At 39.0% G+C, this 15870-nt stretch overlaps 2 protein-coding genes across 4 annotated transcripts in view; both read right to left on the bottom strand.

Moving 5' to 3' along the window:
- map2k6 (mitogen-activated protein kinase kinase 6) overlaps nt 1–5626 on the bottom strand; it is a 33878-nt gene extending 28252 nt beyond the window's left edge. The window contains exon 1 of one of the 2 annotated variants that reach the window (XM_081600377.1): nt 5410–5626. Coding sequence is in view for 1 of the 2 variants with exons in the window: in XM_008437166.3 (XP_008435388.1) it covers nt 4391–4550 (160 nt within the window). In the remaining variant the exon portion in view is untranslated. Of the gene's footprint in view, nt 1–4390; nt 4897–5409 lie in introns of those variants that run through there. The other variant, XM_008437166.3, reaches the window with a different exon arrangement.
- A 438-nt stretch (nt 5627–6064) lies between these two features.
- btbd17a (BTB (POZ) domain containing 17a) lies at nt 6065–10860 on the bottom strand. Of its 2 annotated transcripts, none has more exons than XM_008437164.2 (3): nt 10390–10860; nt 9317–9611; nt 6065–7796 (listed from the first exon to the last, which is right to left on the bottom strand). In XM_008437164.2, exons 1-3 carry the CDS (start codon nt 10469–10471, stop codon nt 6722–6724), a joined length of 1452 nt encoding a protein of 483 aa, XP_008435386.1. In that variant the 5' UTR covers nt 10472–10860; the 3' UTR covers nt 6065–6721. The 2 variants fall into 2 exon arrangements, with proteins under 2 accessions (XP_008435386.1, XP_008435387.1); XM_008437165.2 differs by having other exon boundaries at nt 9317–9608; nt 10390–10857.
- Between the last annotated feature and the right edge of the window lie 5010 nt (nt 10861–15870).

Here is a 15870-nt window from a genome sequence, read left to right as displayed (position 1 = left end):
TATTTGGTTTTGCAGTGCATTCATTCCTCATGAGAGCCAATCCGATTGAGAGCCACATTTCTGTAGTTAAAAACAAAAACAGATGGCACCCAAAGCTTGATTGAGTCTCGCTTTTAAGTGACCAGTTTTCAAGACATGAGAAATACATCACAGATGCGCCAAAAGGACACACTTAAACTTACCATCACTAGGCAATGCATAATTGTGAAGTGGAAGGTAAGAAGTGAAACTGAAATCTCAAAAACATACAAATGAAGTCAAAATTATTCATAGCTCTGAAATATTCATTTAATATTACCAACTGACTTTTTTCTCTTTTTTTTAATGAATGAAAATAAATGCTGAAACTGAAACTACCAGGGGTGTGAATAGTTTTGGAGTGAACTGTACGTAAAATTGTTTATCAAGTTTTACATCTGCCACCTATAAATCTGTTCTGTGGGTAGCAAACAATAATTTTGTTTCTACGATTAGGTTTTAAAGATTAAAACTTGACAAGTCTCTTACAAAGAAAGAGTTAACATTTTCTTGATTGGGGAAAAAGCATACTAAATGGAGAAAAAAAAATGCCTTGTCCTATTAAAGTTGTTTTGTGTGGACCTTTCAGCAAAAATACATAGTACACCTGCTATAATCAGCCTTTTTATTACTTGCCCATTTAAAAACACTAGTCAGCTCTGTATCAGTGTTAGACAAAGTCATTAAGAGGCTCTTTGGAGAGATTAAAGAGCTCAGTGAGGCTCTGGTGCAGCAGGTTACGGACCCCTAGATTCGATCAAAGCATATTCATGTGTTTGAATGGGTCAGTAAAAGTTGAGACACAAAATGAACTAAGATTCTGTTGGGAGTTGAAGTTGATACTCTACACAAAAAAGTGTGTCTCTTAATGAGATCTGAAGCTGTAACTGTGGCAAAAAAAAAAAAATTTACAAAGCATTTCAGAATGGCTACAACATTTTTGTATTTTAGATCATAAAAACTTTTGAAAACCCTGAAAGAGTTTCCTTCCACTTTACAATTAGGTACTACTTTATCCTGCTCCAAAACATTAAGTTCCAGTCAAATACATCGAAATATGTAGTTGCAATGTGACATGTAAAAAAAAATTTAAGGGATATGCAAAGGCACAGCAATCCCCGGTAGCGATTGTATGAAACCTACAGGCTTCTGCTCTCCATTTTTCTGAGGCATTACTTTTAAGTACGGCACTCAAGCTGCACAATTTATCAACATTTTCTTAACAAACTTGTAGCTTCATTTGCCTTCTATGACAGATGAGATGAAGCGGTCAAATGATACTACTGAATCCTAAAATTAGTCTCCATGAGTGATGAGCACAAGCATGAGGAGGAAGCTTAAAAAGATATGCTACCCCTTCATTAAGTCTAAAACGACTGAAAAAAGCCATAGAGCTGTCATACAGGTGAGCCATCTGGTGACTCATGAATCTGCTGAGCACAAATCAGCCATTCAGCCATGGAGGCTTTAGTTTGATGAGCAAATTTTTCTTATGAGGTACTAAAAGGCATGTTGGCTGCCCAACATTCAAGGCTTTCTGTGCTCACAAAACCTTGAATGCACAAAGACAATCCCCCGATTCTTGAGACTTCAGTCTCTCAAAAATAGAAGATGACAAAAGCAGAACTAAGCGGCGGCATGTAAAGGTGGAGCAAAACTACTGTAGGAATACCACAAACAATCCCAGAGAGACTCGACCGTTAGCATCTCTAATTCAGCTCGGTCTTTAGGCTTCCTTCACATTTTCTAGACTCAAATTCCTCACTTTTTACAACGTTTAAGGCCTTCAACTACAAAACATTAATCTTTAACTGGATGAATAGTCATCGGGTTTTATTACCTGTAGGTTCTACAAATCATGAAGCCAAACGATGACTTCTGCAGTGTGGATATGGAGACATGTTACTGCCGTTTTGGCATAAGGACTATGAATCAGCTCTATTTCAAGCAAAATATCCAACACTACATAGATTTCTTTTTTTTTTACTCCAATTTATCAAGTCCCCAAAGGGCAATTCATTTGTAACAAGTAGTGGCAATTATCACACGTTCCCACAACAGCAAAATAAAAGATTTAAAAAAATAAAATTAAATAAATAATAATAAAAATAAAAAAAATTAAAAAATATCCTCCCTTCTGCAAAGGGAGGATATTCAACTGTAGTGTATGGGATGGGTGGAATACACCAAGATTTTTTTGGCTTTGGATACTGATCTGGACAAGAATAGGTCCATAATGTCACTCAGTTGTATATTTTTATTTTTTTTTTTGCATTCTTTGATAATGCACCGCAAGTAGTTACGACAGCACCCTTGGTGATCTTTTTACCTTTATAAAATACTAATTTGGTGATTTAATTCATATTTGGACCTGGTTTAAAACCAGAGCTCCAGTTCACTTTGATTTTAAACTTGTCAAGAGTCAAGGAAAGTAGCAAAATAGTTCATTTTTATTTCTTTTTAATGATGGTATATTTTATAAGTCAAAAAGTAATTGGTCAAATTTCATTTTAAACACAAATCAGTGTAAAAAATCGTAGCTATTATTTCTGTAAGCATCTTTAAATTAGCATCCTAATAAAAATAATTCTTTGATGCAGGATTCTCTATATCTTACAATTAATAAACTTAAAAAAAAAAACATTGAACAAAGGATCTAGTAAACTAAGGTCAGACTGCCTCTAAATAATAACAATGCTATCGAAAGACTTTTTAGATAGCATCACAAGATGATAGGTCAAATTATGAAATAATGAAAAACTGCCTTAACATGGCAAAAAAGAAGCTAAAAAAAAAACAATTTATTTCTTAATCCAGCTAATTCTGATATTTTGCCTGAATGTTTGACCAGGACTTTACATTTAGCTTCAATCAGAATTTGATGACAATCTGCAACACAGTAACAGCTCAGTCAAAACTGCTTCCACTGAAATTAAAGCTATGAACCTGCAAGAAAACCCACCATTTGTCAAGTATGAAGCATTTAAAGTTACTCAAACGGAGAAAAGCAAGAAATTCCTCACACTGAAGGGGCTGCAGACTGCAAATCTTTCAGCGTATTTTGCTCAGACCAACTCTTTTCATCGCTGGGAACCGTTAATGTCTCACATCTGCAGCCGTTTGGCCTAAAGGTGACCAGTGGAAGCAATTTTCATTCAGCGCAAGCACCATTTTGTTGTTTCAGAAACCTGCAAATGAAATCTGAAATAAAAGAAAAATCTCAAGTGAAAGATTAGGCGGCTGCACGACAGCGGCCTCGTGCACCAAGCGACGTCAGCGAGTGACAACCGAAACCCACTTCTGCTCTCAGGAAAGCCCCTGACCGACTCATTCATGTACCGAACATAAATAAAACATGTGCATTATTCATCACAGGATGAACCGGATGCAACAAGACAGTTCCTCTGTGTAGGTGGGTGGACACTTGACTGTAGCCGATAAACAGGCCCTGACCATCCGGGACTTTCTCCCTTCTACCTGTAAAACCACCCTCCCTCCCACCCAGCCTGTTGCAGTTGGAGTGTGTGATCTGTGTGTGCTCTGCCTGTTGTGCAATAAACCAGCCTCACTTTGGACTTCTGGGAAACACAGAGAGGGGAGGAAGAGCAAAAAAAAAGAAGACCTGAGCTGCATTTACTGCAGCTGTTCCCCCCCCCGCCACCAAGAGCTACATGCAGACTGCCTGCACCGTAGATCTTGAAGAGCTGGGCGGCTGCAGGGCCCAGGCGTTACTGCATGCTGCCTGAGCTCGGGTTCAAAGTGTGCTGAGCATGCTGCACATCAGTGGACACCCAGGTGTTTCACTCATATCCAGTTTCTGGACAAAAGCATCAGCTGACTCTCTTTCCCTGCAGACTTTTAAAAGACTATGCAGCTCTTCAGCTCTCCACCTCCTTGAAGCTCGTTTTTCTATTTATAGATTTTTTTTTTTTTAATTATTATTATTTTGTCTCCAAGAAGCAGAGACAGATCTGAGCACTGACAGCTGCAGAGTGTGCCGCTCTCCTGCACCAAAGCTGCACACTTTTTGGCCCTGGACGTGACATGGCACTTAGGATTTACCTTGAGCAGCGTGCATCAACTCGTGCAGAGTTGATTATAAAGAGTTCAAGTGTCCTTGTCATTTCTCGTGACTGTGCCCAACATCCCCAGCCTGTGCGCTGCTATTAGCGTCAGTATGAGAACACACAGCATCGTCTTACCAGGAACTGTGCAAAGGGGAAGATCTCAAACAGGAAATGCAACTGACCCTTCTAAGCCTTGTAACTTTAAAATGCACCGACCGTGCTCGGGCTGCAGCCGTGCACGTTGCGAACCTTGCAGCTGTGATTGCATGTGGCTAGTTTTGCACAGATCGGCTTCATTTTCTTACCTCCCTTTGGCTGAGGCATTTCCCCTCTGCTTTGATGAGGGGGAGGGGAAGCACAAAAGACTTTGCCTTCTTTCTCGCTCCCTCCCTCCATCGCCCTCGTACTGGAGCTTCGGCGGCTTGCTTTGCAACAAAGATGCAAAATACAAGCCTCGATCTTCATGCACCTGGAGCCTTCTTGGGTCCGAGCCGTGCGTGTCCGTGCACGGGGCGCGGGTACGGATGCACAGCCCTCGCAGGCGTCGGGAAAGCGGGTAATTTTGCAAATGCGCTGCAAAGAATTCTCCGCAGCACTTACATGATGGGCCAAGGCTGGCAGCTGAAAGCTCCTAACTTGGATCAGAGTGAGCCCCTGCGAGACAACGTTCTTCCTGCTTGGACCGCAGAGGATTGTGGGAAACTGAGTCGCGGGATTTAAACGGCGCGAAGCTTTCACTGGCTGCGTTTCACAACAATCACGTTTTCTCAATTGTAGTTCACTTTACAAGTCTAATCTTCTTGGGAAACAAAAACGGATTAAAAAACGGATTATTTAATTTTAAATTAAACACATTGAATAAAAAGGGAGGGAGCGAAAAAAAATCACCTAAAAATAAAAAAATTAGGTGGTTTTATAAATTCTCTTGAAACTAGCAAATAGATATTATTCACAGTATTAAACTTATATCATTATTATCAGAATATATTTTTGACAGACTCAGACGTGAACAAGTATTTGAAAGAAATAAATCCTTTCAGAAATATTCTTGCTTAATTTCTCCCCTCTTACCATTTATGGGCATTGATGTCATGGGTGAAACACTTTTTTTCTTGGCGTGTATTTTACTTGACCCCGGTCTTTAGGTACTATAAGAAGCTAATAAAGATTACAGCCTAAAAACGTTTTATTTTCAAAACAGAAATGCCGCATGATGCTAGCTAGCTAATAAATTTGTTAGCTAAAAGATAAACTGTTAGCTGGCTAACCATTTATGTTAGCTAGCTAACATAATAGCAATTAACGGCAAGACAAAAATACATACCTTCATAGTAAAACAAGGTATGTTTGACTACCTTCTGTTTGTAGCCTTTGTTCGGTTTCGATCAAAGAAAATTTGTGCGCAAATCATATTTGTTTTAGAGACTAAACAAACTTCATAGTCAAACAGGTGTAGTCAGTGAAGAATTTGTAGCCTTTGTTTGGTTTCGATCAAAGAAAATTTGTGCTCAAATCATATTTGTTTTAGAGACTAAAAAAAACTTCGTCCTCCGGAAGTAGGGTTACGCTGTATGGAATCCAAAAGGAAGTTGTGTGACGTCATTTGAAAAGGGCCTGTTGAGTTGTGGAGGCCAATTTATCAATGAAGGTGTTTGCCAGTGAATTTTCATTATCCTAACATGAAAAAGATCAAAACAAACAAAATGCTTTGCTCATTTGTTTTAATCTAGCAGAACAAAAATATTCTACCAAGATATTTCTTTAACCTTAATTTCCTACATCATGTTGTTATAATCTATTATGTTTGTTTGTTTTTTTCTTTTAAAACACACTGCTTGTAATATAATATTTTACATTTTCATTTGTTAGTACAAATTAATTTTTCTTCCACTTCACAGTAATAGTAATTGACTAGTTTATTTGGTCAGGTACGAATACTTTTGCAAAGTACTGTATTTTTGTGAATCACAAAGACACACAAAACTGTAAAAGTCTTTATTAGTAGGTAACATGAATCATATATAAGCAACAATAAATTTAATGAACTAAGTAAACAGGTGTTGGGACATCAACAGATTCATACAGGAAAGAAATAAAGATTGAAAAGTCACAATCTAATTGTTAGGATAGGGATTTGGTGCCCAGAGAGCAATTATTTAATCATCTATTGATCAGAAATGTATTTTCTAATACAACCTAGTTATGACCCATTAACATAAAAAGCAAATATTTTTTTCTCTGGGCTCATAAATTTACTGAAAATAGCACCTGAAAAAATAACATTTAGATGGAAGAAAACTGCTGAATGTTCCTTGTTCTTCTTATTGTCAAATACACTGTCAATAATTTACAAAAAAATTGTGAAAAAATTATTATATTTTTTTAAGTTTTTAATCCACATATGTGTCTTTTTTAAGGCTTTTAAGCAGTTTGGATGGATTTGTTGATGTGATTTGTTTTGACAGTACAAGAACTGAGAATAGCACCAAGCTACCACATGTGTTCATGATTTCCCTCATGACCTTGCCACAAGACGGAACACTGAAAATCTTAGTTGCCAGTAAACAGTAATTTTATGTGAAAAGACAAACAAGAGACAAAGCTAGGAGGATTCAGATATGAGTGAGGGCTGGTAGTCAGTTCTTGGTGGTTATGAGGGTTTGGTAAAGTGGTTTCACCACAACATGGAGAAAGAGGGAGCTGTCGATGAGGTATTCAGAGGTGCGCCTGTACAGATTGGCTTCGGCCAAGAAGTCACCGTTTTCCTCGGTGCTCTGGTGGAAGTTGTAGACATGCTTCACGACTAGCTTACCGTGCTGCTGAGCCATCACAAGAACTGTCTTTTGGAAGTTCACTCCTGCAAAATCCGCGCTGGATGTTGCTGGCGTGATGATGATGCGAGGGCGCCCTCCTTCCACACGTGTCGGCTGCATGGCGCCGCTTTCTGTGTACATGGGCCTCATGCTGAGAGGTAACCAGCGTGGTGAGAACAGGGCATTCCAGGTAACTCGTTTGCTGGCATCATGGCTGCTGGGCCCCAGTTGAGTTTGGAAGCTGGTGCTGCGGTCGTCCCGGGTCGGATTGTTGATTATCCAAGGTGAACCCCACACTGCAGACAAATAGTTTCTTGGGACAAAGAGGCTACAATTCACGTCAAAGTATTTTGCCATCTGCAGTGGCGAGGCTGAGTGAAACTGGTAGGACATGTACAGCAGGTCACGGACTGACTCCTGATAACGAGCCAGGACTGTTGACTGGGTCTGCAGGCGGAAGAGCTCCCTAGGAGGCATCATAGCATAACGCACGGCTCTTAATGTGTTCTCTGCCGTCAAACCATCAGGCTCATTCTGGATAATCCAGGCCTCTAGAGCTGCAAAGAGCTCCATCTCACTCTGCAGGATGAGATCAGAGCGCTGGAGCAGGGTCATAAGCAGCTGACTGCTGATAGACACCCACTCCCCGCTCTGCAACACAGATGACAGGTTCCAAGCCAGGTACTGCAGACAGCTATCCCTCAGAACAACGTCCCCTGCCTGCAGGGCATATTCATACCAGCCTGCCACATGACCTGAAGGCGAGTCTCTGGCCAAATTCTGGGTCATGTAGTTGGTGACACCCTGCTGGAGGCTCTGCACTTTGTACTTGGTGGCCAACTTGTGCAGAGGTGTGGCCTGGTCAAGACGAAGAGAAATCTCTCCACAATACAGATACCTGCACAAAGAAAAGGGGATAACAGGTTTACATCTTCAAATGTTACCCAGAAAACAACCAAATCTTACTCGCATATTTAAATATTTCTTTCAAAATTTATTGAAGGACAGGTAATGAATAGTCTGTTCAGAAAAACGTTCAACAGAACTGTGAGCTGAAGATGCAAAGTCCTGCTAATGACGTTGCTATTTAAGGTATTTCAGTTACTATTAATTCAAATAATTTCTTAGTACATATTTAAACCCTTTGAACCTTTTGAACAGCTTACCTTTGCTTACTTAATCAGCTATAATTGTGTCTTACAGTGTAAAATCATGTAGTTTTCAATAAAGGAGAGACATCTATCAACTTTACACTGTTGTCTGATTTTGCAGAGAACAAAATGTAGAGGATACCTAAAACTTCTGGAGCTTTTTTTTTTTTTGACTGAGTAACAGAAACTTTTGGCTCTGTTTTTGACATTTTTATTGATGTACGGGACATTATGCGTAATACTGCACCAGAACAATCAAATTCAAAAAAGTAACTTAAGAGCTTTGGGAAAGTAGCTTGTACATTCTGGAAGGTAATGTGTATGTTCTTGAAAATACTATCTATGTGATGCTCACACCCTCCTCCTTGCTCTCTGCTAGGCTACAGCTCCTTCCCAATAACAGAGCCTGACATGAATGCTAAGACTAGTTAGCAGTTTTCCTGTAATGGTTGTTTCCATTTAGCAAAGTAAAAAAGATTGATTTACAGCACTAATACCTTCCTCCTGGCACTGATTGGTTGTTTTTGATGGAAACAGTACATCACATTATAATACAACCTGGTTACTAATAGTAACCTGTAAGATCTGAAAAATAGTAACGTGAAATGCACTCCAAGTTCTGAAAATGTGCAAGTTTAACAACCTTTATTTTGTTGTTGTTGTTTGTTTTTTGACAGTGATTATCATGTCTTTATCAAACCTTAAACAATACCGGCAGCAACAAATATTGTCAGGTTAATGAAAAGAACTGTCAAAAACATCTCAATTTCTGTTGGCATGCTGTGCACCAAGTAATGCTCAGTATCTGCGATGTGGTATTCTACGTAACTGTTTCCCAGAATCTCAGTTTCCATTAAAATACCAAAACAGCAGGTCAGAAAATTATGCTATGTTCATCTTAACTAAGTGATGTTTGCTTGTGGATAAGAGATGCAAACACAGATAAAAGGGCTTGGTTTGCTAAAGGTGTTTTCTTTTTCGGTCCAGAATAAACAAAGATTAAGGTGTTCAAGAACCTCATTAGCTCATGAGAAATAGAGAGTTGTTTTTCTGTATTGATTATATTGACTGTCTTTGTCCGGACTCCTTCTACCTGCAACACAGAGGTTTTCTATTGCCAGCTCAACAGTTTCCCTCACACGTCAATTTTCTGCTTGACTGACCTCAGGTTTTGATTTGTCTTAGGTGTAGGGCATGGAACAACCCTCTAGGTGGCAAGATAGCTCAGTCTGACTTTAATGGTGGGGATTCACAACTCCAGCCTCACCTGATGAACTTGTCAAACACAGCGGCGCAGTCGGAGTTCTCTCTCAGCACCATAGTGCTGCTGTTGCGGCTCAGCAGCATCGCCTCGAACACCGAGCTCTGCAGGGAGAGCACCAGGGAGTGAGCCTGGATCACCTTCACCTCGTCAGCATTGGGCGTCTCCACACGGAGAGAGACGTCACTTCCGTTCCCCTGAAGCAGCAGGGCCTCCAGCCGCTGCAACAGGGTTTGGGAGTGGCTGATGGTGTTGCCATCACTGCCTCCTTCCTGGGCAAAGTCAGCTTTCAGCAGACCTGCTTCCAGAGAGAGAAGACAAAAAAAAAAAAAGAAATGGAGGAACTGGAGAAGTTAGTGCATGTCACACTCAGAATACAGCTCTCATTCAGAGCTTGCCAACAAGTTGTCTGTGACTATTTACTGGGGCAGATAGTGGGACAGTATCATGAAAATCCATGGCATTGATCAGCCCAGCTGCACTTGCTGTGTGGATAATGAAGGATTGTGGGTCATGTTTAATTAAATCTTTGTCTCAGTGCACCACCTCCTGCAGCCTTTTATCTGTTGGACTGCGCTGTTTCTGTAGCTGCCGGGATTTCAGAATAGATTTTTGTCAAGAAAAACCGAGTTTCCTCTTTCTGATTCTCATACATGTTTGACACTTCCTTCCCCAAGCGTCATGCAGACACAACTTATTGTGAACTCACCCACCGGCTGTGAGGTTCCGGTGAGTCAACTCACAGACTGCAGAAATTCTTTTATAAATAGAGTAAAAGAAAAAAAAATCACAGAAATCAGAGTTACTTTTTCAGGTCTCCTTGTAGATGATTTCCTTAACATCTTTTTCTAAATGTATTTAATACAATTGCCATTATAGGATCTCTTGTGTTGGACTGTAAAGACCCAAAGTCCAATTACTCTACTTTCAGTTGAAAAAATAGGTAAAATTCCTAATTTCCCTCCACCTCTGTCGCCATTTCATTTTATTTCTTACATCTCATGACATTCCCACTTGCGATATTACCCAGTTTTTTCCAGTCAAACTCTGCTGATAGTATTTTTTTAGTTGTGGCTTACCTGCAGCAGCCACCTCCACCTGCAGCCACATGGTCAGAAGCAACATCCCAGCATGAATGAGATCAGCCAGTTGAGCCATCATCTTCTGTCTTGCCTGTCCTCACCGCAGTTGGACTTCTGACTCCTGGAGCCCGGCTGTGTGAAGAACTGCACAGACATTGCTACAATAATTGATTAGTGGGTGGAAACATGCTAGAACTGATGCTATGATCACCACTATGACTAACTTTTCTCTCCTCATCAATACTGGTTGAATGACATTGATTGTTTGATCTGATGAGGTTGATGGCTCCCAAAGAGATTTAATTCTCTAAAAGGGAGAGCAGGGAAGTTGAACTAATTCCAAATAAAATTCAACATCTTGAAAAAAATCATCTTTAACAGCAATGACTATGAGGAATTCAGTTTCTGTCTGACATTAGACAAAGATTTTGGCCCATCGCTTCAATGTTGCTTCAGCTCATTGATATTTGCAGACAACCATTTCCACGCTGTTCTTGTAAGATCCTGAAAAGCAAAGTTAAGGTTTGGACTTCCACTGGGTCATTGAAATCTTGATTCTTTTCTTTTTTTGAGCCATTTTGCTGCACATTTGCTGCTAATTTTGGAGTCATTATCCCATTGATGACCCAGTTCGGTCGAAACATCAGTTGTCAGATTGCCTCACATTTCAATCTAGATTGCTTTTATGTCAAGAGGAGTTTGTGGTTGATTGAATGACTGCAGGGCAGTTTGTTCCTGTGGCTTCAAAACAGCCCTCAATCATCAATTGTAACCTACTACTTGCTTGATTAAGAATTTTAAAAACAATAGCAAGGCTTACCAATGTATCGTACAATGAAACCCAAAATAAAAGGCAAACACAAGTCAGAAGAAAAAAATTAAAATAAACATTTCAAATTTGGTTCAAGGCCAAATGAGCACAAGTGTGTCTTAAAATGACATTACAATGACAATAAAGGTTTGCCATTGTTTAGGTGCTGCAAAAGGAAAAGCTTTTTCTCCATTCAGTTTTCATATTGTCTTTGAAACCGCAAAAAGCAGCCGGTCTACTGGTCTGAGTCAACCAGACACAACATATGGGTGCTGCAGTTCAGACAGATTAAAAGAAGCAACGTTATTAAGAGACATAAAAAAACAAATAAAAGAATTTGCTCCCATACTGGAAGCCAGTGGGGGAAACTCAAAGTTGGAGAAATGTGCTCAGGTTTACTTGAGTTTAAACATCAAGAGGTGTTTTCCACTACTTGACTTTGAGCTTCTGAAGCCTGATTCTTTAAAAAAAAAAAAAAAAGTGCATTACATAAATTGAGGGATAAGGCCATAAAAGAAACTATGACAGCCTGCACAATATTCTCATTTTTTGACAAAGCAACTGGAAAAAATAGAGGTTTACCAATGAGATTAATTCTTTACTGTCAGGTTTTATGGTAGGATTCCTCTAATTTCCCAAGTTTGTGATCCATACTTTCTCACCATGTTGCAGGGGACTAACTGTATATACAGCAGTTCCTGCTGGTGCCTTTAAATATGAACAACATTTCTGTGCTGTTCTCATTAAAGTCGAGAAAAAAAATCAGTCTTATCCATATCCTGATTTCAACAATAAACTGTAACAGAGGCTGGACAGAGCACCCAGCTGGATGCGCGTGCCTTATGCAGTTATTTGTGTCAGTGTGTTCACCCAGTTCCACCGATGAGCGTGACACTTCTGTCAAATGCAATTTACTCCCAGCTTCAGGCTACAAAATGCTTTATTAGAAAGGGCAGTGAGATATACGATCAATATTGTCTCAATGTCATTTTCATTCAACTCGACTCTTTTCAACAGGATGTTTATGCCCACAAACGCAGTGTCTGAGTCATTTCTGTTGATGTTTGTCAGTGTTGAACCCTTAACTTTGATGTAAAGTGTGTCTGAGTTCGTACAGCTGTTCACTGATCGCTTAAATCAGTGAACAGCTAAATAGACGCATTTGATATCAGCGTCCAATGCGTGCAGTTCATGTGCTACTTTTAAACTGTGATGAGATGTAAGGTATAGGAGAAGATCTTAACACTGATCCAAACCATTCATCCTCAGGTAAACTCATGCCATTATCATTAACACAGGCAAAACTCTTGCCTCAGAAGTTGCCATGAGGACCCATTTTGGTCCTGGGGTCCCCAGGTGGTGAATTCATAATAAGTTTAATCTTTATTTTAAAAAATCTCTTTAATGTTGTCTGATAATTTAATGAGAGAACAGTCACAGTCAGCGTGCATCAGCAATCCCCCCTTCTGATATTCTGCAAATTGCCTTTACATATTTATTCCAGTAGAGGGCAGCCTGATTGTGACTGGACAAGAACAACAAAACAAGCAATTGCTCAGTGTCTTATTCTTATTAATAGACAATTATGCTACATTTAAAAGTCAGCTGATAATCAGAATGCAGTCTTTTTGTGGCATGTAAAAATGCAGGAAAAATGAGATCACCACAAAATTATAAAAGTTTACAGAATGGATGTTTGTGTCATGATTGTTTCCATAACAGCTTCTGCTTTCTGATATTTTTTTTACTCTCAGCACTCTTTCTCCTCTTTCAGAAGTTCCTGTTTTGAAGTACGTTCCTCTATCAGTGCACATGGTTTAGTCAGTTCCCCATTGATTTAGTCAGCCAGTCTTAGCAACTTCTTAGAACGTTTATGAAGTATTGTTTTGTTGTTGTTTCTAAATTATCAATTTTCTCAAGAGGAAAAAAGGACAATTATATAAATAGAGATAGACACTGTATAAAGAATGTGAAGAACAAAGTGTGTAAACTTTGAGTTTCCACTGTAAAGCACCAAGTGCAAGATCACCTACAAGTTTTATGAACAGGTTAATGAAATAAACAGGAAATCCAAGCTGGATATGCACATGGAAGTTTGGAGATTCCAAAACATATGAACTCTACAAGCTATGTGAAAAGCTTTGTAGATCTTTAAAATCATGATACAAAATAAAGTTGCAGCTCTTCTTTTTATGTATGTTATGCTTTAAAAAGGGTGTAGCTAAAGTGAGTGATTAACATTTGCCTTAGTGTCACAACTTTCTGCCATGATTTATGATGCTCCTATACCCGGTTCTTACTACTGATTAACTAATTACTCTCACCTGTGGCTCTGCCCCTGCTGGGTTCTGATTGTTCTCACCTGTCCTGCTGTCTATATAAACTCCAGCTGCTCTCACTCTGTGTGAGTTTGGCTGTTGTTACCCTGTTATCAAATGAGCACGGTCCTTATTGTATACCTGACTTGTTATTTCCTGATCATTGCCTGTTCCTTGTCCACAAAGTGAGTCACTCTGACTTTGGCTCTGACCTGTGCCTGGACTGTTATTGGTTTTGGATTTGTTCTTCACCTTTTGTTCCTCAAATCATAGGCTCATGACCCCATCATTTAACTCAGCTGTGTTGATACAGAAACGTATCTAAAAGTTGCAGGAGACTGTCACATAAGGACCCTGGATTCAAGATCCTAGTCTCGTGGATGATCTCCAGGGAAACCACATTGCAGTCTGACCTGAAAACCGCTCCTGCAGCTGTTGCAGATCTGCTTACGCTATTGTAATTATCTCGTTAAAGTCTGTTTAACCTTTTTTGGACTGACTGTGGCATACATTTTGGATTTAAAAAATAGAAAATTCATTACATTTGGGATATCTGGCAGTAGTCCTAGACACACTACACAAATGTAGGAAATTGTAAACAAAGAGGCTATTTGTTACCACATGCATATTAATCTGTCTGCTATTACTCTGCAGTCGTGTCTCATTATTAATGGAGTTCCTGAGCTTAATTGTTTTATCCACATTGTTGTTTAAATCCGTCTGTAATTACATGGACTGCAGTCACAGTGTCAACAGTGAGGTCTTGTTTGCTTTACAGCAAAAAGTTAACGGCATATTTAAATTAAAGAAATAATGTGAAAGTCTGATGGAGTCACTGCTCTGGTATGATTCCTGAAAAAAATGCAGAAATGTGCCTCTCTTTAAAAAAAATTAAAATCCGATAAGTTGAAATTAGAAAACTACATTCATATATTCTTTAGAAAATCATATATAGTGTAAAAACTCTCTACAGATGGTTTTCCAGTACTTACAGGTTTCTTCTGTTTTTGCATTTTTGTCAGCTTAGATGTTTTAACATCAAAAAGTATCTGAGTTTCTAAGTTAGGAGAAACAACTGATGAAAACCAGATCCAATGACAAAGTATTTTCCCCATAATCAATCATTAACTCTGATTAACAAAAGAGAATTTGGAAAGTCTAAGAGAAAACTAAAGTCAAGATTTTGAAGTGGCCTAGTCGAAGTCCAATGGGCTGAATTAAAAGGGAGGAGGAAGAATGTGCCAAAATTCTTTGGGGTGAATATTTTTAGAGAAAAATTACTTTCCTTTTGTTGTTTTCTCTTAGCAAATTGAATCATTATTTGAAAACCGCACTTTTTATTTGATTCATGTTGTCTTTGTTTGCTGCAAACAAAGACAACATGCTGTAAATTGTTTGATAAGCTAAAAAATTGTTAAAATCTAAAAGGTTTTACAGCATAAGATTATAGCTGCACCAATCAAGTGATTCTGATGGACGATCAGACTCTAAAATTCTACAACAAAAAGAAAAATTAATTTTCTCATTAATCAAATGTTTTAACGCCATAACTCAAACTATTCTCAGTGTATACACAAGTCAACAGAGAAGCAAAAAGAAAAGAAACCCCTAAGGCTGCTCACAGTTTTTCTACTGGACTGTGAAGATAAATCAAAACCAGGAGTAAAGCATAAATATACGCAAGAAATTTTCACTGCAATTGGTGTGCCAAACACAGAGCATGCAGTCAAAGTGAGTGTCTGATTGGAGATAATTAGTTTGTCTGTAATGCTGTTCAGGTTACAGACCAAGTGTCTCGTTGCAGGATGGCTGCACACAGGGACAGTTTAGAGATGAGGCTGTGGCAGACGCCCAGACTCAGGGTGACCTGTGAGACGAGCTCGGCTACAGCATCACTTCATCTCACTCAGTCGCTTCTTTAAGCTCTGCTTTCTCTGGGGGTTTTTTTCCAGTCCTCTAACAGCTGCATCGCTTTCACAGCTTAATGCCGGTAAAGGCTTGAAATAAAATTAGCTGCAGACAGACAGAGGAAGGTAATTCTGACGGTACACATCTTACACCCTTGAACACAGCCTCCTGATGATTTAATATCTAAAAGAAATTAGACTCTGATCTTCCCCTGAAAATGGTTTGGTATTTAAGGATTAATCAAAGCATCTGTGTACCTTGAATCATGGTTAAATAAGAAGCCATCAATCAGACAAATTTAAAAAAATGTAATTACAGAAGCACTATATGGAAAAGCTACATTTAAAGCTCCATAATTTCCTTATATTTTGCTTCTAAAGATCCAGATTTTCTGATATTTAAACTTTTTTTTTTCAATGGCTCTGCTGGCTTTCTAAAGCT

Source organism: Poecilia reticulata, chromosome 19 (genome assembly GCF_904066995.2).
Source record: "Poecilia reticulata chromosome 19, P_reticulata-male-v2, whole genome shotgun sequence".
Taxonomy (NCBI): domain Eukaryota; kingdom Metazoa; phylum Chordata; class Actinopteri; order Cyprinodontiformes; family Poeciliidae; genus Poecilia; species Poecilia reticulata.
Note: the sequence above shows the minus strand (reverse complement) of the source record. Positions and strands in the feature narration are given on the sequence as shown.